At 37.6% G+C, this 25073-nt stretch overlaps 1 protein-coding gene across 2 annotated transcripts in view; it reads left to right on the top strand.

The window, feature by feature from the left end:
• The window catches only part of CWC22 (CWC22 spliceosome associated protein homolog), a 75173-nt gene extending 53324 nt beyond the window's left edge, over window positions 1-21849 (top strand). For both annotated transcript variants that reach the window (XM_055123015.1, XM_055123016.1), the window contains exons 14-20: window positions 2883-2943; window positions 7613-7690; window positions 8303-8455; window positions 10562-10689; window positions 12330-12431; window positions 12540-12757; window positions 20332-21849. In XM_055123015.1, coding sequence (XP_054978990.1) covers window positions 2883-2943; window positions 7613-7690; window positions 8303-8455; window positions 10562-10689; window positions 12330-12431; window positions 12540-12757; window positions 20332-20921 — 1330 coding nt within the window. In that variant the 3' untranslated portion in view covers window positions 20922-21849. The remainder of the gene's footprint in view (window positions 1-2882; window positions 2944-7612; window positions 7691-8302; window positions 8456-10561; window positions 10690-12329; window positions 12432-12539; window positions 12758-20331) is intronic.
• The last annotated feature ends 3224 nt before the right edge of the window (window positions 21850-25073 follow it).

The raw sequence follows: 25073 nt of genomic DNA, 5'->3' as shown, positions 1-25073 counted from the left end.
CCCGGGTCGGCCGCGTGCAAGGCAAACGCCCTACCCGCTGTGCTGTGGCTCCAGCAAAATTTGTGATAACTCTGCACTAAGATTGTTTGAAGTTTTACTGAAATGAATTAAATTCACCTGATAACTTGACATTTTAGTTATCTTAAGTTGTTTTTTGAAAAAAACTTCCTAGATTAAGTTAAATTAAGAAACCAAAGGAAGTTGCAAAGATGATAGAACTGTTTTTATATATTCCTCTTATATACTATGTGACTTTATTATTATTATTATTATGTTTATTTTTCTGTGCCAAGGATTTTACCCAGAAACTTGTGGACACAAGCAAGTGTTCTACTGCTAAACTACATCCTGCCCCTTTTATATTCTTGATTTCTGGCACAGTGTACTATAAAAATAAGACCATGGGGAACATTTTAAAACCTGTGGCACTGTCGTCCCGTTGTTCATTGATTTGCTCCAGGGGGCACCAGTAATGTCTCCATTGTGAGACTTGTTATGTTTTTGGCATATCGAATATACCATGGGTAGCTTGCCAGGCTCTGCTGTGTGGCTGGGATGCTCTCAGTGGCTTGCTAGGCTCTCTGAGAAGGACGGAGGAATCGAACCTGGGTTGGTTGGTCACATGCAAGGCAAACGCCCTGCCTGCTGTGCTGTCGCTCCAGTCCACCAAAAAATCTCTTAAGTTTCCAGGAAACCTCTGATGCTGTTAATGTATTGTTTTCAGAGTCTGCCTAACTATTTTAAACAGTTAATAATACTGGTACAGTACTGTACCTTCTATTTTCCACTGAACATAATGTCAAGTAACCTGCCCACATTGATAACACATGATACTTTCCCTAGTCAACCTAATTTCAACAGTGGTATAAACTGAACATTTTAATTGCATGGCCAGTAAGACTTCCCTTTTTAATTGGGGGCCACATGTCACAGAGCCTTGATTCAACTCCTGGCTCTGTGCTCAGGGAACCATGTGGTGTTAGTAACTGAACCAGGGTCTCAAGCGTGCACAGCATGTGCTGCAGGACTTTGAGTAATGCTCCTGGCACCAGCTGCCCTCTTTTAAAAACTGAACTTTTTTATATGTAATTTTCTGTCAATATGCAGTTCCCCCCCCCCTTTTTTTTTTGTTGGGGGGTAGGGTAGGAGTGGGTGACAGAATCATACCCAGTTGTACTCATGGCTTAACTCCTGACTCGGGTCACTCCTGCTGGGCTCAAGGACCATGTGCCTTGCCAGGGATTGAACCCTAGTCAGCCACATGCAAGACAGGCTCCCTACCTACTGTACTACCTTTGCAGCCCCCCATACCTGATATCCATTTTCCTTTCTCTCCTTCCCTTGTCACTCCCTTTCCTCCTTTCTTACTTCCCTCCTTCCCTCACTCCCTCCTTCCTTTTCCCTTCTTCCCTCCTTCCTTCCTTTTTCATCTCCTTCCTTCCTTCCTTCCTTCCTTCCTCCTTCCTTCCTTCCTTCCTCCTTCCTTCCTCCTTCCTTCCTTCCTTCCTCCTTCCTTCCTCCTTCCTTCCTTCCTTCCTTCCTTCCTTCCTTCCTTCCTTCCTTCCTTCCTTCCTTCCTTCCTTCCTTCCTTCCTTCCTTCCTTCCTTCTCCTTTTCATTCCTTTGGGTTTTTTGTTGTTTTGGGGCCACATCCAGCTATGCTCAAGCTTACCCAAGGCTCTGTGTTCAGAGATCACCGCGACTGATTTGGGGGACCAGATGGGGTAACAGGATTAAATCTGGGTTGGCTGTATGCAAGGCAAGTGCCCTCTATGCTATATCTCCTCAGCCCTGCAATATGAATTTTTTAAGAAGAAATAATGGAAATAGATCAAGTGAAATAAGTATTAAGTTCTTGACTCATGTTTATCAAAAGGCTTATCAAAGTCTATCAGTTTAAACTGCCACCAGTGTTTATGCGTATCTCACTAAAATTATCTAATACCAAGTACTGTTCATTAGCTATTTTAATAAAAATAGAAGGTATTTATTTACAGTGATCTTTGTTATTAACCTTTTTTGGATTTCATAATTCTAGTTTATGGACCTCCAAATCAAGTTCCATAAACTTTTATCACTATTTTTATGTTATTTCAATATTGGTGAATAAACTTTAAAGCATAGTAAAGTTTTCCATACATATTTTTACAAGGCATTTAGGAACTGAAAATATCAACACATAGCAGCAGTTATATAATAGTGGCTGTCACTTGCATCAGTATTTTAATTTTTAAAATCTTCTGTGTGATTCCAAGATTACCACAGGACAAATAAAAACTAAGAATTCATTAGACTAATTATTTTAAAGCTTCCTCTAATTGTTCCAAATTCATACTAATAGCAGTATGTAAAAGAGTCAACCTGATATTCACAACTGATTACAAAGAAAGAAATAAAAGATGAAACTATAATACAATTTTCTTTCTACCAAAGTTTGCATGAAAATTATATTTTGCCTTCATGTGAAAGGCAAAGAAAATATTTCCTCCCAGATTTCTAGGCAGTGTTTAGCTATTCTCTTTGCAAATTCTGGGCATGAACCTAAATAACTATTCAAAGTGATGAATAAACACTAGCGACATTCTGGGGTTCTGGAGTATTCCTGCCTCTTCCTCATTCCTTAGATCAGAGCAAAGTAGAAATATGTGGCAGAATAACAAATATTATAGTGCATTTTCTGTGCTAATGGTTTGTTTCATCTAATATATTCTATATAAATGAAATACTATGTGGGTCTTTCGTGTCTGCCTTTTTTCATTTAGCCTAGTTCAAGGTTTCATGTGTTTAAATACCAGTATTTCTTTGTTGAATTATAAAAGTTCTACAGTTTTAACCATGTAGCAAGATTGTAATATAACTATTGTGACCATTTTATCTCCGCAGTTTAGATTTTGAAGAATGCGCTCACAAATTACTGAAAATGGAGTTTCCTGAAAGCCAGACAGTAAGCTAATACATTTCTTTCTTTCATGAAATCTGTATTATGATAATAAAAATGTTTTTGGTAGGTTTTGTAAGTTGAAGCAGTAGTTAAAATTATTCTGAAGACCCATTTTTAAATAACTCAAAACTCATTCCATTTATTCCAGTAAATTAAATTGGTTATTTGAATGGAATTTGGGAAGGGAAAAAAGTTCTCATGAGATGCTTGTGCACTTTACATAAATTTCAGACTGGTTACCTATAGATCAAATTGTGGATTAAACACCTAGAGTTATTTTTAAATTACTTAACTCATCTACTTTATGATTAAAACACTTCTGTTGGTAAAAACTATAAGGACCATCGTACCTGTTGCTTTTGTTGGCTGAAAAAAACAATCTTTTTTTCCCATTAGTTAGTTCATTGACTAAAAATGTGTTTGTTAGAAACTGTATGTCAAGAACCATGATCGTGAAGTATCAGGGGTTCAAGTATCTATAAAATACATAAACTTTATACTTCATATAGTACAGCGGGTAGGGCGTTTACCTTGCATGTGACTGACCCAGGTTCGATTCCTCCACCCCTCTCCGAGAGCCTGACAAGCTACCTAGAGTATCTCACCTGCACGGCAGAGCCTGGCAAGTTACCAAAAACAGTAACAACAAGTCTCACAATGGAGATGTTACTGGTGCCCACTCGAGCAATTCGATGAGCAGCAGGATGACAGTGATGACAGTAGTGCATATAAAGTGTGTCTATATATATATATATATACTTTATTTTTTTATATTATAGTACATATCTGTAATATAGATATATTATACTATTTTTTCTTCTTAAAGTGTGTGTGTGTGTGTGTGTGTGTGTGTGTGTGTGTTTGTACCCACTAGTGGGACTCAGTCTTAAAACTCAGTGCACTTTTCGAAATATAATGCAGCTAAATATATTGAGAGTTTTTTTCTATATGTCTTCAGGCATATATATGTGTGTGTATATACATAATATATGTGTCTTCACACACATACATATATACGTACATATGTGTGTGTGTTATATGTGTATATATCACTGTCACTGTCATCCCATTGCTCATCGATTGTTACTGTTTTTGGCATATCCGATATGTCACGGATAGCTTGCCAGGCTCTGCCGTGTGGGCGCGATACTCTCGATAGCTTGCCAGGCTCTCCGAGAGGGGCAGAGGAATCAAACGCGAGTCAGCCTTGTTAAAGGTGAACACCTTACCGCTGTGCTATCGCTCCAGCCTATATATAAAACTGTCTTGCCTATATAGATATCCTTGGACCAGGAACCTATGATTTGGTGGTGTTTTTCCTTTTTCCTCACACAGTGTTTTATTTGTAATAGTATAAAGCAGATACTTGAATTTAAATTCATCAGCTCCTGAAATGAATCAGGGAATACAGAATGATTTCACTCATATGTGGAGTATAAAGAAATAGTAGAGGAATAGCTATGCCCCAAAGCAATAGAAACAAAGAGCAGGAGAACTGGTTCTCAGGGGAAAGTTTGCCTTGCAGGGTGAGGGGGATAAGGGGCTACTCTGACAGTGTTCGAGGGAAGTGGGAACTCTGGGTGAGGACCGGGAGCTGATAGGAGGTAAAGTAACATGCGTGGTTGCATGTCAGTGACAGTATGGTAAACTGCCATGCCAACGAAAATGGGAAAGGGATTGGTGTTGGAACATTGAACTCCTGAAACAAAATCATAAGTAACAGTGATTCAATTTAAAAAAAAATAATAAATTTATCAGCTCTAATATCTGCTGAATTTCTAGCCACTAAGAAAGTCTTCAGTAGAGTAAGTCCTGTCTCAAGACTTGAAATACCATCTGTTACAACAATCAGCAAGCTGTGGCATAGTCTTAACAGCTCTCTTTTGTAAATAAAATTTTATTGCATTATAGCCATGCTCATTCACTGCTGTGTGTATAGTTGCTTGTTCATTCTAGGTAACTGTTGCAGCAAATTATATCACCTCTAAACCTTAATTATTTATTCTGCCTTTTAACAAAACGTTCCAGCTTTTGTTTTAGAACACAGATATATTATTGCAATACTATGTTATGGAATTTTGCAAAGAAATTGTTCTTTTCAAATTTTAAAAACATTGTTTTTCCAGTCTTAATAAAGTCAGTTTATTGGTAATAGTAATGTACCAGCTTGTACTCTTGGTGCACATGATGTGGCATCACTGGAAGAAAATAAATTAGCAAATTAAACTTTAAAATTCTGACACTGTAATTGCTGTATGATAAGCTGTTATTTGAGGAATATAATTACTATAAATTTTATTACTATTAACCAGAAGGTAGTTGTTCTGGAACTAACCTCAATATATTTTGATAACATTGGAAGAATGTCTTTGTACATTTATTTTCATGCACTCAAAAGATTCTCCTAAAGTATCCATAATATTTAATTAAACTGTTAAAATATTTAATTATTATAAGCCACAGGGAAGAACTTTTGTAATTGCATTTCATCAGTGGATGAAAGTAGTTCTGACTTTATTAGCAATGCTATCAACATATTACCATGCCATAGTGTTTAAAACCCGGTTAAATCTTATGTTACTGCAAAATACAATGTTGGTAGAAAAAGTTGAAATGTATTTAAATGTACCAGATTAACATGGAAGAACTCAAAATCTTCATTTATTTTTAGTACTGTATTAAATTTTGAAGAATCCATCTTTACAGAACTTATGTATATATAAATATTTAATTGAAGTAATTTGTACCCAATTTAAAAACATTTAAAAATAATAATAATCTAGCAGTATAGTGACTTAAAAATAAACTTTTGGGGGCTGGAAATACAGAACAGCAGGCCGGGCAATTGCCTTGCATGCAGTTGACCTAGGTTTTCAGCTCCTGGTTCCAAGTATGGTCCCAGACAATGCAAGGAGCAACACCTGAGCACAGAGCCAGAAGTACACTCTGAGCACAGCCAAGTGTGCCTCCCCCACCAAAAAAAATAAGTAAACACTTTATTGTAAAATGAAGCCTTTGAATAGATTGTTTTATTAGTGGATTAGGATTATCTGCCTTCATTCAGAAGTACACTGATAGAGCTCTTTATGAGAGAAATATTTTCTATAATAATCAGTAAAGTAGGCCCTAGTTATATAATTTTTAAATGCTTTAAATCTAGAGTGCAACTTCAGAACTAAAACTTTGTGGTTTAAAATAATTTAAATTTCAGCAACCTCTAGTGACTATGGTTACTATGTTGGATAGCACAGTTCCGTGCTTCTCTGATCCATTTCTCACCCTTATACATAGATGTGTGTGCAAATTATATATTGTACCAGTTTTCTAAAATATTGACAATGTACACATCACTTGAATCTAGAGTTTTTCTGTGTGAAAAAGTTTCAGAATTGCTAAGTGAAAGTATAAAAAATAAAAATTAATGAAGGGGCTATTACTTTTATAGGTTTGTTTCCTGTTTGTAGAGAGCAAATTATACAGTTACTGTAGTTGGATTCACTTAATTTTAAACTTTTCAGTAGAGATACTGTGTAGAGAAATACTTTTAACCAACTCCTTAGCAGTGATCTATAAATGAATTTCTACTTTTTTTTCATTTTGTCTCTTGATTTCTCCATGTTTTACAAGTTTAATCTATGTGACTTCTGTAATCACTGTTGGCTTCATTAGGATAATTTCAGAATTCAATAATATTTGTTAATTATGAATTGTCTGTGACAAATAGCATTTCCTGATACTAAATTTATTCAAACTTGTGTTAATTCTGCAGAGATTTTTTTCAAGGCATGCATGTAAATAACTTACTAGACCATATATTATTTCAGCAGCTATGGAATGATTTCATCAATAGCTACAAATCCATCCAAGATGGATCTATATTATTTTAGTGATAGAAAATTTAGCTGCAGAGGTATTTGAGTTTTATTCTGTACCAACCAGAGGATTGTGTAACTTGTAATGATTCTGTGCCTACTTGTGCCTCCGTGAACACTTACTGCGTATGCCTTCTCTATACCAACTCAACTGTGTAGTTAAGCTTCACAGTTGGGAGACTACCAACTGAATTGTTAGATACTGTGTTGGTGAGTCTATATTTAGAAGTATTTGTATAATGCCATCACAATACACTTACACTCACTTCTTAGCATCTCAGCATGCTTTTTTCCCCATGTCGTAGGCTTTCTTGAAGTTCTTCATATTTTTAAGAATTAGAACTTGAGGGCCAGAGCAATAGTTATAGTGGGCACACATACAGCCAACCCAGGTTGCCTTGCACACAGCCAACCCAGGCTCGATCCCCAGCATCCCATCTGTTTCCCCGAGCACCACCAGGAGTTATTCCTAAGTACAGAGACAGAAGTAACCCCTGAGCATTGCCAGGTATGACCCAAAAAAACTAAAGAAAGAAAAAGAAGAATTAAGACGTTTATAAAGCTAAGCTAAATAGTATAAATTACCATGGAAGCTGGAAGTCATATCAGATGCTTTTAAAAATCTGTGGGCTTAACATGCATTGAACTTTAGATTTTGTCTTAATAACTAAACTTTATAAAATTTAGAAGTCTTGCCTTTTTAAACTCTTGTGGATGCACACAGTCTGTTATTCTGGTAAAATATACTGTATGGATTTATTGTTGTGAATCACTAATGTGATTTTTTTCCCCCCAACTAGAAAGAACTCTGCAACATGATACTTGATTGTTGTGCTCAACAAAGAACATATGAGAAGTTTTTTGGCTTATTAGCTGGGGTGAGTTCCAGTTTTATTTTTACTGCTGGAATTTAATAGAATTACTGAAAAGTTCTTAGCATTAATAATATGAATTAATGTTTCTATTTTGTGGTGCATTCCAATATACTTTGCTAAGAGCAAATTATTGTTTTCTGTCATGGATTTCTCACAGTCTGGTTTTTTCTCCTTTGCCTTATTTTTGTAGTACCATTTTTTAAATTTAAATCTTATTCCAGTACTTTAGGAATTCCACATCTTCAAAACAATTTCCTAATGAATACAGTGAGTTGCTGTCTTAAGAAAATTATAGTTTCAGAAGTCATGTACATTTATCAGCTGCTAGAATACTTTTTAAAATTCAAACTGCTCACAAAGTAGTTATAACTATATATGTGTGTGTGCATATATATATATATAAATGCATGTGTCTATTTCCAACTACATGTCATGTTTTAGTATATAGATCTCTGATAGGGGTAGTAACTTTACTGAACTATAAATCATACTGCACAAAAAGATAAAGTAACATACAAATTTTTACTTTTGATACAATAAACTTGGGAGGAATTAATAATCTTGTAATATTAACATTTAATTTTAATAGTATTGACATTAATATTTTTTTATTAGCGATTTTGCATGCTAAAAAAGGAATACATGGAATCCTTCGAAGGTATATTCAAAGAACAATATGATACTATCCATCGCTTGGAAACAAACAAATTGAGAAATGTTGCTAAGATGTTTGCTCACCTTTTATACACTGATTCACTTCCATGGAGTGTAAGTAGATGGATTATTATTTATATATGCTTTTTAATTTTTATTATTTTCAAGGAGGTATTCAACAAAGCATAGACTTTTCCTGTGTAGGAAACATAAATATAAATGAGTTGTGTAGCAAATTTTTACAACTATCTTTGTGTTTCATACCATGAGATTTAAAAGCTAAGTCAATACTGGAATTAGAAATACCCTGGATGATAAAATACCTAACTTCACACTGTTTTCGGTAGTGATATCTAGGATTGTTTGCTGAGAAATATTGTGGATTTTCATCTTCTCCACATACGTACATAGATATGTGCACATTCATATCCCCAGACTCCAATATTTTGATAGCACGTAAGTTTTTGAGGTTTGTCCACTTTCTGAGGAAATAACACCAGTTAGACCATGAGAGAATTCCGTATCTTAGCAAGAATACTCTTTTTAGCAAATACTGAAGTTGGGTAAATAGTAGGGAAGAACTTCAAACCATCGTTATATTCACTGTATCACTGTATCTTTGTCATCCCATTGTTCATCAATTTGCTCAAACGGGCACCACTAACATCCTCATTTGTCCCTGTGGCGTGCTAGCGAAGCCCAATGGTGTCTGCTTGCTCCAGGAACACTAAGAGCGCATTGTTGTTACTGTTGTTGGCATGTCAGATACATCACAGGTGGCTTGCCAGGCTCTGCCATGCAGGGGAAAAAATAAGTAAATGAATAAATTAAAATAAAGAGGTACGACCTCATGCTCCAGGAAAAATTGCGTCACTCTCTTCCAGGAGCTTTGTTTTATAGTCTCTGGATCTTGGCCATTGATGAGATTACATGGAGGGGGTGGGGGGCAGACACAGTTTGTGGGTGTGACTGCCAAACTACTGGAAAACTGGGCATCTGGGTGAGATGCAAGCAGCTTGGAGATCTCAGCCATAGTCCCGCATACTTGGGTTTCTCCGTCTGTTCCTTCATGGATGAGGCTCATCCGAGTGTGTGGAGTGTGGCCTTGAGCATGGCTGTGGCTGGGTTCTGGAGGTTTACAGCTGCCGGGGCTCTGCTTAGGGTGGGGAGGGAGACTCAACACCACCCCCCGGGGGCGCCCCAGTGAAGACAGCCTGGCATGCGGCAGGAGATTAATCGTTAGATTAATAGAAGATATTCTTGATGAAGGAATATAGTCAGGATTGGAGTATGAAATGATTCTTTGTGCTGGCTCTTAGTTCTATAACTACTGCTCATTTAACACTCATTTGTTTAGTCAACTATGTGTATATTAACTGAGAGATATAAAGCATCCAATAATGTATGATCCCTGGCCTGGGAGATGGTCCCATGGTTATCACACAACCTAGCATTTACCAGACCTGGTTTTGATCCCAAATACCACATGGCCTCCAGCGCAAGGCTGGGTGTTGTCCTGCAGGCTCCTGAGTATTGCTGGGTGTGACAATGGAAGCCTCCAAGCTAGAGGAATGGCCTTGGTGGTCCTTGGTACCACAGGATCCAAGCAAAACTTTGGGTGCTGAGCAGCACCATATCCTTGTTTCGTGGGACCATATGGGATGCTAGGGATTGAACTCGGGTCGGCTGTATGCAAAGCAAATACCCTACCTGCTGTCCTGTCTCTCCGGGCCTACTTTTATTTGTGCTAAAATATCTTTCCATGAGCTTCAGTTTTAGTGTTCGAATAAGTCATCATCACTCTTTCAGTTATCCTTATCATGTATGTGTTACACAAATCATAGCCTGATATAAATAACATTTGCCACAGATCTTCATATACCCATTTTTTGGTGAGTGTGGTTTGTGAGCCAGTAATCGTCAGTGAAGATTTGATCAATATAGTATATTCCCCCTACTACAAAAGCCATACTCAAAAAAAGAGAATGGGATCTATTTCTGTAGAATCTTAACATTTTGAAAATTAACACAAGGGATATAGAGATGATTATAATTAAAGCTAAGGATAAATAATTCTAGCAGAAACTTAAAAGTAATAAATATAAATATTATAAATATTTATAAATTTAGTTATAAATATTATAAATATAAATTTAGTTATAAATATTAGTCACTTTATCCTTATGAGCACCAAAATAATTTTTTTATTTTAATTTTTAGGTTCTTGAATGTATAAAGCTCAGTGAAGAAACCACTACATCATCTAGTAGAATTTTTGTTAAAATATTTTTCCAGGAACTATGTGAATATATGGGTCTTCCTAAACTTAATGCAAGATTAAAGGATGAGTAAGTGTATCATTAAGCATACTTTATTCACAGTATCCTCAGGTTTTCCCCCACTTTAATAGTAAAATGTTCACTCTTGATTATAAAAACAAGAATAATAATCTCCAAGGATTTTAGTTACACCTAAAGTAACCATTAGTTTCTACTCTGAATTTCATATTCTGTGTCACAGGGCAACATATAATTTTTTAAGTTTAGTTGAAGCAGAAAAAAAATGCGTAATTTTTATCTTTTTAAAAGCAGTTGGGATCCACAAAATTATTTTTGCATACCTGCTAGAGTTTTCCAGATTCCAATATTCTCCCTATCACAGCTTTCTTTATTTCCTACTTGTTTAGATTGCTCATTGCCACTTGCACTCCCTACATTCACGCTATTAAACTCATTTCAGTGTTCTTTGTGACCACCCTGCTAAATCTAGTAATACTTCTCAGTCTGCATGCCCCACCCTTACCCACCTCACTCATACACTTGCCCGCTTGTTCAGTTTCTTCTCTTACCGTGGTCTTTTCCTCAGCCTGCCTCTCCAGTGTCAGAGTCCTGGGATCCTTACTCTCTCTGGTTCTTTATCCACTTCCCTTGACTTCCTGTCCTACTTCATTTGTCTTCACAGAGCTCATTTTCTTCCTCTCCAGCAAGTTGCGCTGTTGTCACACCAGCATTGCCCAGCTTGCTCTTGCTTCTTCACCTGTTAGCAATGCCGAGAGTCCCACCCCACTCTTAGTTCAAGTGAACTTATTTTGTTTGTTGGTTTGTTTTAGTTTTTGGGTTTTGGTCCACACCTGACGGTACGCAGGACTTACTCCTGGCTTTGCACTCAGGGATCACAGCTGGTGGGTTCAGGGGACCATCTTGATTGCCTGGGATCAGACCCAGGTCAGCAAGACAAACATCTACCCACTGTACTCTTGCTAGCAAACCAATTCTTAATCATCTCTTTTTATTCCTCCCCTTTTTAACAAAAGGGTTTTTTTAAAAAAAAAAAATTCTTCAAGTCTGACACTGAAAACCATATGTCCAAATGTTAATGAGCTGTTTGTGCCCCTCCAGAGAAAGGATCTTTTTATGCAGTCTTTAGCCTTGATCTCTCTTGAATTTATTCTTCTCTACGCCTCCCTTAGTGCCTGACATAAGGCATTGCATACATATTTTGGTTTATACACAATAAAAGTGTTTTTACTTTTTTCCTCTTTGTGCCCCATGTGTTTTTTATAACGTGTATAATATTCATGTATGTTCTGTCTAATTATTCTGTATATATGATCATTTCTCTCCAATCCTTTCTCTTGGAAAAGCACCATTGGTTGGGTACTTGTCTGAACACAACCTACCCTAGTTGTATCTCTGACATAGCTTATGGTCCCTTGATTCTCACCAAGAGTAAGCCCTGAGCACCACTGGGTGTGCCCCACTTTTAAAAAAACAAACGTACTTTATTAATTGTGAAAATAAGATTTGGTAAATTATGACTTTACCTTAATTGTTTTATTTAGACAGTGTGTAGCGTAACAGTAAATGGCTTACTTGGTTATATTTCACTTACTAACCCAACACATAGTAAAACTGAAAAGAGAACTGGGACTTTGAGTTTTGTCTTTAGTCAGTCTTTGTTCTTTTGTTCCATTTTTGTTCATTTTTAGGACCCTGCAGCCTTTCTTTGAAGGATTATTACCCCGAGATAATCCAAGGAATACTCGATTTGCCATCAATTTCTTCACGTCTATAGGTCTTGGAGGATTAACGTAAGAATTAGTCTCAGAATTTTACTTTTGACCTTGTGGATTTTTATCTTAGTTGCTTTCAAAGTGCAGTCCTTTCAGAGTGCAGTCTAACACTGTCTTTGTAATCAGGGACGAATTGCGTGAGCACCTCAAAAATACACCCAAGGTCATCGTGGCCCAGAAAGTGGATGTTGAACCAAGTCAGTCCTCCTCATCATCCTCTTCTGCATCCTCCTCTTCTGAGTCTGACTCGTCTGCCTCCGACTCGGACAGCAGCGACAGCAGCTCAGAGTCGTCCAGCGAGGACAGCGAGTCTTCGTCCAGCAGCAGTCAGAGCTCAGCCTCAGGTATGGAACTCATTCAAAGTTAACTGTGTGCTATTCTAACCAGCAAGACAATCATTTGAATCACTTGTTTCAGAGTTCAGTGATTTATTACTGTGTTAACTATATTCAGAGCGCTATGTTGACCTTTCAGGGACGTTTTAAATCTAGATTTATGTAGTGTGAACTTTTTTATGTCTGGCTTCTTTTAACATTGTGTTTCCAAGATTTCATTCATATTGTTGAATTTATAACTCATTCTCATTACTGTATAGTTTTCTATCATATGATTATACTATAATATAGTTAAGATCCTTTCCATTCATTGGAAATTCAGAATATAGTGTTTCCATAAATACTCTAGTAAATATAAAAGGGGTGGGGGGCAGTGTGTGCATTTCTAGTACCTAGAGGTGAAATACTTGAATTTTAGGGTATACATATTAGATACTGCAAATAGCTTTTCCATTGGCCAGAGAAAACAAGTTAAGGCACTTGCCACTGACTTCCTTGGCACCACATATGTCCCATTAGTATCATCATGAGTGATCCCTGAATTCAGGTTAGGAGTAAGCCCTTAGCACAGCTGGATGTGCACACTCCCTGCCAAAGAAGTAATTTGCCCAGTTTATGCCACTATCAGCCATATTGGACAGCTTAGTAAATCCCATCCTTGCACTTCAGCTTGACCATCTGTTGAACACTCTGGTGGTTGTGTAGTAGCATTGCATTCCAGTGTTAATTTGCATTTCCTTTATCACTGATGAAAGTTGAGCAACATGATATAGGCAGTTTGAAGAATTTCTTTTTTTAAAGATTACTCAGTTATCAATGGACTTTTTTAAGTTGTCTAATTTGTATGAGTTCCTTATATATTCCATCGGTGTATTGCAAGTAACTAATCCTATTCTGTGTCTCTATCCCCCGTGAGGCTTCAGGAATTGCCTGCTCTCTGTCCCCAGCGGCAGCCCTGACTCCGCGTGTGCTCTGAGAAAGCATCATGTAGTGCCACTGTGGACTGCTTACTGCTACCATTTCAGCTTCTCTTTAATTTCAGCCTATCTCATCCTCTTTTTTTATGGTTTGTTTTGTTTTGTTTTGTTTTTTGGGGAGGGGGGCACACCTGGAGGTATTCAGGGGTTATTCCTGGTTCTAGACTCAGAGATCACTCCTAGTGGCCTTGGTAGACCATATGGGGTTCCAGGGATCTAATCTAGGTTGGCTGTGTGAAAGGCAAGTGCTCTGTCTACTGTACTAATACTTAGACCCTTTTATTTTTTTTTTAATTTTTGCCAGCTCTCTGATGTCTCTATTTTTTTTGAGGGAGAGGGCTTTTTATTTTTAAGTTTTTACTTATAAAAAACTTCAAATAGTACAGAGAAATTCCCATATAACCCTCACCCACCTCCCCCCTAATGTTAGCATGTTAGCAAATTACAATCATAGTTGACTAACCAAACCAGAAATTTAACACTTGAGCACTATTACTGGCCAAACAACAGGTTCTATCTTAAATTCAGTTTCTCCACTCAATTTTTTTTCTCTTATTCCAATATTTTGTTTTCATATAGCTGTATGTCTCCCTGGTTTTCTAGAACCTGTGATAGTTACTCCTTTCAAGAGATCCTTGTTTTCAGTGACAATTTTAAAGTAGTTTCATCACTCATTTTTTAGAATATACGTCAATTTGCAGATTAGTGTGATTTTTTTTAAAAAATTTTTTATTAGTGAAACACCATGAGGTACAGTTGGAGACTTACAGACTTGCATGCCTGTGTTTCAGTGTACAATGATCGAGTACCCTTCCCTCCACCAGTGCCCATTTTCCACCACCAATGATCCCATTATTGCTCCCACCCCATGTGATTTTTTTTTTCCCTCATGATTAGAATTGTTTTTTTCAAGAATATAGTAGAATATTTGTGTTCTGTTAGTGTGCCATGACTAGAACACATGATTTAAGGAGAACACATTAAGATGAATTTTTTGTAGGAGAGATTTAATTTATTTTATTGTGCTTTTTATTAAATCACCATGAGATACACATCTACAAGCTTGTTGATGATTGGGTTTGTTCATACAATGTTCCAAAATCCGTACCTTCACCAGTGTACATTTCCCACCACCAATGACCCCAGTTTCCCTCCTTCCATTCCCCAACCCCAGTCTGCCTCTATGGCGGCACTTTTCTTCTCTCTGTCTCATGCTCTCTCTCTCCCTCTCTTCCCTTTCGGGTCTTAAGTTTTGTCATGAAGGTGCTGAAAGGTTGTGTGTGTGTGTGTGTGTGTGTGTGTGTGTGTGTGTGTGTGTGTGTATCCTTTTACCTACTTGAAGCACTCAGTTCCTGTCTAGAATGATCATTTCCAACTATTATTGTTACAGTAGTCCCTTCTCTTTCCTAACTGCCCTCTGCCCACAACTTGTGGCAAGCTTCCAACTATTGGCCATGCCTTGTGGCTCTTTGTTTCGACTTGGGTAATAGTAAGAGATCTTAATACTGATTTTTGAAAATTATGGTGCTACTGAATTCTTTCATGGTAACTAGTTATTCTTGTTATTTGGAGGTTTTTTTTTTGGTAAGTTAATACTAAGTAGAGAAATAATTTGATACTTTGCAAATTTCGTTCTCCTATTTCATTCGCAAGTTTTAAAATCTTTGGAATTTGTCTGAATTTTATTACTGTGGTATCTGCCAAATGGTGATTGTCCTCTACATTTTTATGACTGAATTATATCTTACAAAACATACTTATTTTATTCAAACACTTAATTTTGTATAAATGTGGACTGGATGCTTATCTTACTGGTTTGCTTAAGGTCCAAACTGTCACTAATTCATCATTCAAAACTTTGACAGTTCTTCCAAGGTGACTCCCTTGTTCCTTATTAAAATTTTATTTAGCTTTTCCAGTTGCTTTCATTGGAAGCATTAATTTTCTGTGGTCCTTGTCTTACAAATAGAGGTGCTATACTCTATAATACAGTTTTTTTTTTTTTAATCTGAAAAGGTATTTTAGTGACCCCCAAGTTCAGCTATGCTTTTCTTCCATCAGAATATCTTACTCTGGATGAGAAGTAGTCCTATTATCCAAAATGCATATCATTTCTTGCACAGCCTTAGGTCAGAAGGCTAGTCTTGATATTATTTTGTCACTGGCTTGTTATATTTTTATGTGGCACCAAGAATTATGATTTTGAGGGGCACAGCGGGTAGGGCGTTTGCCTTGCACACGGCCGACCCGGGTTCGAATCCCAGCATCCCATATGGTCCCCTGAGCACCGCCAGGGGTGATTCCTGAGTGCATGAGCCAGGAGTGACCCCTGTGCATCGCCAGGTGTGACCCAAAAAGAAAAAAAAAAAGAATTATGATTTTGAGCCAGAGAGGGGTTAAGGTGCTTGCCTTGCACTCAGCTGACCCAGGTTCGATGCCCAGCACCCTTTATAGTCCCCTAAGCCCCTCCAGGAGTTATCCCTTAGTGCAGAGCCAGGATTATGCCTTAAGTATGCCAGGTACAGCCCCAACCCCCAAACTTGTCCCCCCACACCAAGAACTATGGATCTCTCAATGTTTTATATTATTAGAGTTCAATTCTATTTGCTCATAGGATGTCTTATCCTTGAATTGAAATATACTCAGATTGTACACTTTTACTTTCAATTCTGAAGAATTTGTTTTTTCACGGTGTCTGTTTTGAGAACAGATGATCACACAGCATGAATTGCTGTAATAAGGAAGCTTGCTGATTCAAAATTAATTTTCCTCGTCATACGATTTTAATACAGAACTTAAAATCTTATTAATAAAGTATTAATAGCATAGAAACAGTATGAACTTCCCACCATTAGAAAATTTCAAAGAAAGCACCAAAGATAGGAGATTTCATAATAAGTCTCAAGTTTTAATCTCACGGAAGCACTAAGTAGTATAGATTTGGGTCCAAGAAATGTTGATGTAGCACAAAACCAGATGGTTTCTATTTGGGTAGCTACAGTTCAGTTGAGCTGCTTGATAGGAATCAGAGAAATAAGTCTTTAATGGAAAACCAACTAACTGAGAGGGGCAGACATTTGGCAGAAGAAATAATGGTTGATATAGTGAAATCTGTGTTGAGGTAGGATGAGTGCGGGTAGATCTGTACCACATTTTTTTCTGTGTGCAAAAGAATTTGACTGACTTTTTAGTCACCTGTATTATCATATTTATTTGCCCCAACTTTTAAACAGTACAAATACAGTCACTATTTGGTTTTGGGTTTTTTTTTTTTGCTTAAAATATGTTACTTAATTTTATTAGTTTACTGAATATTTGTCATTACAGTGGTGAAATTAAATTGTTGGAGAGTTTTTTACAAGCATTTCTCAGAAACCAAGCCTCTTGGCACTCATCAAGCCTGTGATTATGAAGTCACCATCACCCCATGTAGTTCTGTTCTCTCATAGCCCCGTGCATCTCAGGCCTTTTCCTCCCAGCTCTCTCTTACCAGGAATTCTGAATCAGGATGTGATCTGTAGTAATTACCTATGTTGGAACCCAGTCAGTTAATCATCCCTGGTCCTGATGAGATACTGAACCACTGGATTCAAAACTCTCACTCTAGGGCCTCGGTCTTGTCTTCCCAGGGCAAGCTGCTCTAGGGAAGAGCAGGCTTCTCTTAAAATTCTGTAGGGGTCATCTGTCTACTGTTAGTGTGATTGATTTGTCACCTCACTGGGGAATTGATCTCTATCATTTTCTGTGGTGATGGTGAATAATGCACTCAAGGAAACCTGTCAGTGGGTATATTTAAAGCTCTCAATTGATATTGTGCAAAGGTACTTGCTGTGTAACAGAGTTGGTTAGGAATATATGTTCACAAACTCCCCTTTCTAAATGCCTCCTCATAGGTTTTCCATAGGCTGCACTCGAACACAAAGAGCTTTTTACTGTTTCCTCTCCAAATTCCTTGTGTATACCATTTTTCTTTGAGTTTTTCAGAACTGTCAATTAGCCTGAGTTTGGAATTTACCTCTTTTATCACAGCAGTGTGAACATACCCTACAAGAAACTCCACTTTGCCCCACTCTGCAGAGCAATCCTTCCTTCCTTCCTTCCTTCCTTCCTTCCTTCCTTCCTTCCTTCCTTCCTTCCTTCCTTCCTTCCTTCCTTCCTTCCTCCCTCCCTCCCTCCCTCCCTCCTTCTCTCCTTCCCTCCTAGCTGTTAATGGTAGAGTTTCATACATAAAACATTTCAGCACCATACCCTCCTCCAGAGTGTTGCTTTCCTACACTTTTATCCTGGTGTCCCCCCAGCCTACCACATGGGAAGCTTCTTACTGACACTCAGTTCTTGGTTTCTATTGCCTTTGGGTGTTTATTAATCCCTTACTGTGATTCTTCATATCCCACATAAGAGAGAGATCATTCTGTCTTTGTTCCTCTTTTTTCTAACTACACTCAGTGTGATACTCTCCAGATACGTGTAGCAGTAAATTGCATTATTTCATCTTTTCTTAGATTTGCATTGTGTCTCTGTGTAAAGAAACCAGAGTTTCTTCATCTAATCATCTGTTCTTGGATACTTGTGTTGTTTACAGATTTTGGTTGTTGTGAATAGTGCTGCAATGAATATTAGACAGCAAGTGTCTTTTCTGAATAGTGTTTTGGCCATTGGGGTTGATGCCTAGAAGTGAAACTGCACCCACAGCAGACCCTCTGGGATCTTTTAGAATTTGCCCTGGTGTCAGTAAGGATACTCCAGGCTTTACCCCACTTAGTACTAATTCTGGCAAGACCAGAGTGATCAAAACAGAAAAACCAATGGAGCTAAAAAATGTAAAAAAATATTTCAGGATGGTGCTAGAGCAATAGCACAGCAGGTAGGGCGTTTGCCTTGCACTCGGCTGACCCGGGTTCGAATCCCAGCATCCCATATGGCCCTGGAGCACCGCCAGGAGTAATTCCTGAATGCATGAGCTAGGAGTTAACCCCTGTGCATTGCCGGGTGTGACCCAAAAAGTAAAAAAAACCTAAAGAAATATTTCAGAATATTTCATTTTTGGGGTAAATCTTTAGAATTATCTACTAATTTTTACATTTTGTTGTTGAGTCACACTGACCACTGACCTGTTTAATTTCTGAAAGAAAAGAAGTAGGAATGAGTTTAATTTTGGTTGATTCTTGAAACAAACAAACCAAAAATGTCCTAGTTTGATCAGAAGCAAACTTCTCTCTGGCTTTCACATCTACTTGACTACTTCTAGATGTCTGCCTGTGTGTTCAGTAACTATGAAGGACCTCTGTGTGTACTCTAACTTATCTAGCCCACACTCTCCTCTCATCTTTTGACCAGAACAATCTTCCAGACCATATCCACTTCGAAAAACATCTATTTCTATCAAAAGAAAAAAGTAAATTATTTCCTCCCTAGAGTGAAGGTTTTCATCACAAACATTTACACCAGAATTTTTGTTTAGTTTTTGGTTTTTGCTTTGGGGGCACACCTGGCCGTGCTCAGGGCTTACTCCTCTTCTGAACTCAGGGATCACTCTTGGGGGCTCAGGGAGCCACATGTGGTGCTGGAGAATAAGCCTTGGTCCACTGCCCCATCCAGTGTCTGTCTGACCTCTTTCTCAACGAAAGGGACACTGGATAGAGCAGTGTCTCTGGGAAAGAAACAAAACAGTTTCCCTCACTAGTTGGTGCAGAGTGGTTCTCTGGTAGCACACACACAAAAAAACTTTTATTTCATGTTGATATGAGGTAACCCAGTCATCCCCCACGTTTAGTAGCAATATTGCTGGCAAAGATGGTCCTTATATTTTGCTTACATGTCACATAGGATGTATTTCATGTGACATAGTGCCCAAACGCTAAAACTTTTGGAGCTGAATAAAATTTATAAGTGAAATAGACCATCTTAGACACTTGATCAAAAAAAAAAAAATGGGCAAGAAAGATGACACAGGGCTTTGTATGCAGCTGACCCCTGTTCTATGAATGGCATCGCATATGCCCCTGAGCAGCCCTGGGTATAGCGTTGGAGTGCCCCTAGTACCCGTAATCCCCGTCACCACAGGGCCTAGCAGCACTGCATCTTTTGGCCTTAACCCAGTTGCCCAAAAATTGCTGTGCTAGCTTTGGGAGTACCCTGAGCACTGCCTGAGAAGCGCCCCCCACCCCCCAGCACCAGTCCTCACAATGTTTGCTGAAGTTTATTTTAACACAGAATTTAGGGGGCTGGAGAGATAGCACAGCAGGCAGGGTGTTTGCCGTGCACTCAGCCAACCTGAGTTCAATCCCCAAGCATCTCATATGGTTCCCCAAGCACCGCCAGGAATAATTCCTGAGTGCAGAGCCAGGAGTAACCCCTGAGCATTGCCAGATGTGACCCCCAAAAGCATGCATAAATAAATAAAATAAATAAATAAATAAAACAGAACTTAGATAGCTAATGTTTACTATACTGTGTATTCTGTAAAATTAAGCATTTTGTCATCACTTTCCATTTATTTGATGACTTTACTTTCAGTGTATGTGGTTTGAACTACAAAGTATCAATATTAATTATAAAATTAATATTAGAATTAAAACTAACTTTATTTCTTCTTACACATACCAGATAAAGATAAAAGAAAGAAGGCACAAGGGAAAACCAGAAAGAAAGAAGTAGATAAATTGATGCGGAGACAACAGGCCAATGATAGGAAATATGATGACAGAAGACCAGACCACAGGCACCAAGAAACCAGGACTGAGCGGGAAAGAAGATCAGAAAAGCATAGAGATAAAAATTCAAGAGATCCACACTCAAGAGATTCCATATCCACATACACTTCAGAGAGCAGAGGTGTACCTTCTGAACGAAATAGTTATAGTAGAGTTATGAATGATGGAGACCAAGAAATGTATACAGATTTGGAACGTAAGCATGGTGACTCCAGAAGGAAGAGAGGAGAAAGAAGAAATTCCTTTTCTGAAAATGAGCACAGACACCGAAATAAGGACAGTGAAAATTTTAGAAGAAGAGAGAGGTCAAAGTCAAAAGAAAAGAATAGAAAACATTCAGATTCCAGAAGTGATGAAGATCGGTATCAGAATGGTGCTGAGAAGCGGTGGGAAAAATCTAGCAGATATTTTGAACATTCTAGAGAATCAAAGAAAAATCAGGACCGAGGAAGAGAAAAGTCTCCAACAAAGCAGAAAAAATAGTTGTACAAAATGACAGAAATTGACCATGCCTTATATGTAGTTGAAACAAATTATTTTTCACATTGATGAACTTTATAGAGAATTGTTGTATAAAGTACTGGTTTGTATTTGTACATTTAAAAACTGTTTTTGTTTCAACACCTTTTATAACCGATACATCTCAAGGCCCTCCGCTTCAACTTATTTGAAAAGTTTTCACCAGAGAGGGATGTAATTCTTGCTTATATTTTGATAATAAAATATCAAATGCTCATTGAATCAGTGATTTTTTTCATTGACGAAGTGATTTTTTCTGATGATAATGTGTTGAATAGTTTATTAGATTGAATTACTAGTACCATTTTATTTATAACTGGAGACCAAAATAGAGAGACCATTTCAAGTGTAACATTTCTGCTTTGTTATTTGTATGCTATGATTCATTTTCTAGTCACCCTTTTTTAAAGTAGACAAATTATTTCAAGTTTCATATCATATATTTAATAAAATAAGTAACTTTTTTCTAATGTGGTGTTGGTGAAGATGGGTAGGTGTTTGTTAGTTTTCAGACAGCTTCACAGCTATTTGATTTATAACTAGTACATCTCTCATTCATGACATTTCTTCTCTCTGGCATGGTAGATAACATTTAATTGGAATTCTTTCCCTTATTTTTTTATTCAGCCTTAAAGTTCTATTACTGTTGGCTAGTTAATGTGTATTTAATTTTTCATTTGAATTAATAGGCCATTGGAAAACAAATGGTCATAGAAAATGTAAAAAGCCTGTGAAATAATTCCAATTTTGAAATAATTTTAAGGGTTTCCAATTGTAATATGTGACCATATTATTTATTACTTTGGGAATAAAATATGTCTTTGAAATTTTAGGTTTCTGACAGATTTTGTCCCCCATAGACTGACAATTTTTATTGCAGTTGAGGTAAAATGGTCTTGATGATGGTAAATGCTTCTTTTGGTGAACAAAGTTATTGTACCTCAGTTACCACTGTAGTGCTGAAGATCCTATATCACTATTTTATGTCCCTTCTACTTCATTGCTTCTTGCTCCATCCCCCACAAGGACTAACCTCATTTCCTCAGTCAAAATCCAAGGATTTGTTAAAATCATTGAATACTGTCATTCGATTGCTTTGTTTCTTTATATACCATACATGAGTGAGATAACATGGGGTATTTGTCCTCTCTCTACTTACTTTGCTTAGCACAATACCCTCTGTACCTTCTTCCACTTTGTAGCGAAGAACAAGAATCATCGTAGAGCTAAGCACTATTCCATTGTATATATACTGCAACTCCTTTATCCACTTATCTACCAATGGCATTCGGGTGTTGTCATTTAGTGCTGCAGTAAATACAAAACCGGTGTCTTTTCAAGTTGATACTTTGTGTTCACAGATGGATGTCAAGACATGTAATCACTGGTCATCACTGTCAACTGTCATCCCGTTGCTCATCAATTTGTTCGAGCAGGCACCAGTAACGTCTCTGGATTGTGAGATTTATTTGTTACTGTTTTTGGTACATCCAGTACGCCACGGGTAGCTTGCCAGGCACTCCGAGAAGGGTGGAGGAAATCGAACACGGGTCGGCTGCGTGAAAGGCAAACGCCCTACCGCTGTGCTATCGCTCCAGCCCAATCACTGGTCATTAGGGAGTTTTATTTTTATTTCTTTGGGAAGTTTCTGCTATTTCCCACGAGGCCAAATCATATAGCATTTTCACCAACAGTAAATGAGGCAGTTTTCTTTTTTTACATTTCTTTCCTAACAATACTGGTTATTTCTATTCCCCTTTTTTTTGGCTGGTGTAGGGAGGAGAGGTTGGGGCCACATCCAGTGGTACTCAGGATTTACTCCTGGCTCTGTGCTCAAGGTTCACCCTGGTGGGCTTGGGGGATCCTGTGCGGTGCCTGACATCCACCTAGGGTCAGCTCTGTAGTATCTCCCTGGTCTGTTTCTGGTCTTTGTCTATCTCCAGGTCATTCTCAGCATGTGAGATCATTGTCATCTTGATTTGCATTTCCCTATTAACTGGTGAGGTTGAACACTGCCTGTTGGCAATCCACAAGTACTGAGGATGTGTCTCTTCACCTCCTCATTTTTTTTTTAATTGTAGAGCTTTGTGTGTGCTTTATGTTTCTTGGAGTTAGCCACTTACCATCTGTATGGTATGTAACTGTTTTCTCCCATTTCAGTAGAGTATCGTTTTTATTTTAGTCTTAGATTCTTGCATCAGGCAAACTGGTTTGATGTACACTGTTTATATTTTTTCTTTCTTTAAGTTTTTTTTCCAGTTGTGTCAGATTATTGAAGACACCTCTTAGGTCAATATTCGGATTAATCTGTTTCTATCAATGTGTTTTATAGATTCTGGCCAAATATCAAGGATGTTGATTCATTTTGAATCAAACTTTTATGGTGTTAGGAATCCAATTGGGGGGGGGGTGGTTGCATGTGACTATCCAGTTTTACCAAACTATTTGTTGGAAAGGCTTCCCTCCTCCACTTAATGGACCTTTTGTGTTATAGATTGATGTCCACATGCCTGAGGTTTACTTACAAGCTCCTAATAATGTCCTATTTTTTTTAAATCTGTTCTTATTCTACTTCAGCACTCTTTTTTTTATTACTATAGTTTTACATCAGGAAATATTTTATATTTAATATTTTTTCTTAGCGTTGCTTTGGCTATCAAGAAATTTAGAGGGCTGGAGCGATAGGACAGCGGGTAGGGCATTTGCCTTGCATGTAGCCGACCCGGGTTCGATTCCCAGCATCCCATATGGTCCCCTGAGCACCACCAGGGGTAATTCCTGAGTGCAGAGCCAGGAGTAACCCCTGCCTGTGCATCGCTGGGTGTGACCCAAAAAGCAAAAAAATTTAATGATTCCATTGTAGTAGTGTTTGTTATAAGTCCTCAATGAATGCCATTCGAATTTGGATAGAAATTGCATTGAATTTGTACAATTATTTGGGTTGTATGGTAATACTGGCTATGTTAATTCTTCCAATCTGTGAACGTGATTTTTTTTTTCATTTTTTGTATATTTTAATAGTGACTTAGAGTTTTTAATGTATGTCTTATACCTCTGTTGTAAATTCCTTATGGTAATTTATGGTTTTAGACACTATGTTTTAGGGTTTTAAAAAATATATCATTAGTGCAACAGATTTTTTTGTGTTACTTTTATAACACAATCCTGCTACTTTATTGATTCATTGTTTCTAAAAGTTTTTTAGTGGTGTCCTTAGCATCTTATGTGAAATATTATGTGCTGACAGATTATTTAAACCTATCTAAGACTATTTGTGCTTGCTTATTTTAATGTTACATAAAGTAGATGGTAGCTGATGTTTGGATTCAAGAATATCAGGACTGCTCCTGTCAAGGGTTGTCTTTTAGGTATTTGCTTACTCACTTTTTTTTTCCTATTTTTATTTGGAATCTTGAAGTAACTAGAAAACCCATATATTATTAACCTCTTTTCCTCTTCTGCAATCCAACTGCCACCCTAAAAACTTAATTCAATATTAGAAAAATGTGTAGTTTTCTAATGTGATGGTTACAAGGAGATAAGTGTTATAAGAACTTCCTTTGACATTTTGTAGACTAGACAGGTTTTCACAGTCACAGTCATATCATTGCTCATCGATATGCTCAAACGGGCACCAGTAACGTTTCATTGTGAGACTTATTGTTACTGTTTTTGGCATGTCGAATACACCACAGGTACACCACTAGCTTGCCAGGCTCTGCCATGTGGGCACGATACTCTCGGTAGCTTGCCAGGCTCTTCAAGAGGAGCGGAGGAATAGAACACGGGTCAGCCGCATGCAAGGCAAACGCGCTACTGCTGTGCTATCGCTCCAGACAGGTTATAATCTTTAATTTATTTTCTGAATGTAAGAAAAGGGAACAATTTAAATCCTAAACTTATTTTAGGATTTCCTTCTTTGTTTTTTTTTTTTTTGTTGTTGTTGTTGTTATATGTTTGTTGGTTTTGGTATTGGGCCACACCTAGCAATGCAAGGTCTTAGTACTGGCTCTGTGCTCAGGGATCACTCCTGATAGACTTGGGAACCATATGGGGGCCAGGGATTGAACCCAGCTGCCTTCATGCAAGGCAAATGTCCTACCCATTGTATTGAAA

The sequence above is a fragment of the Sorex araneus genome, chromosome X (assembly GCF_027595985.1).
Source record: "Sorex araneus isolate mSorAra2 chromosome X, mSorAra2.pri, whole genome shotgun sequence".
NCBI classification, from domain to species: domain Eukaryota; kingdom Metazoa; phylum Chordata; class Mammalia; order Eulipotyphla; family Soricidae; genus Sorex; species Sorex araneus.
Note: the sequence above shows the minus strand (reverse complement) of the source record. Positions and strands in the feature narration are given on the sequence as shown.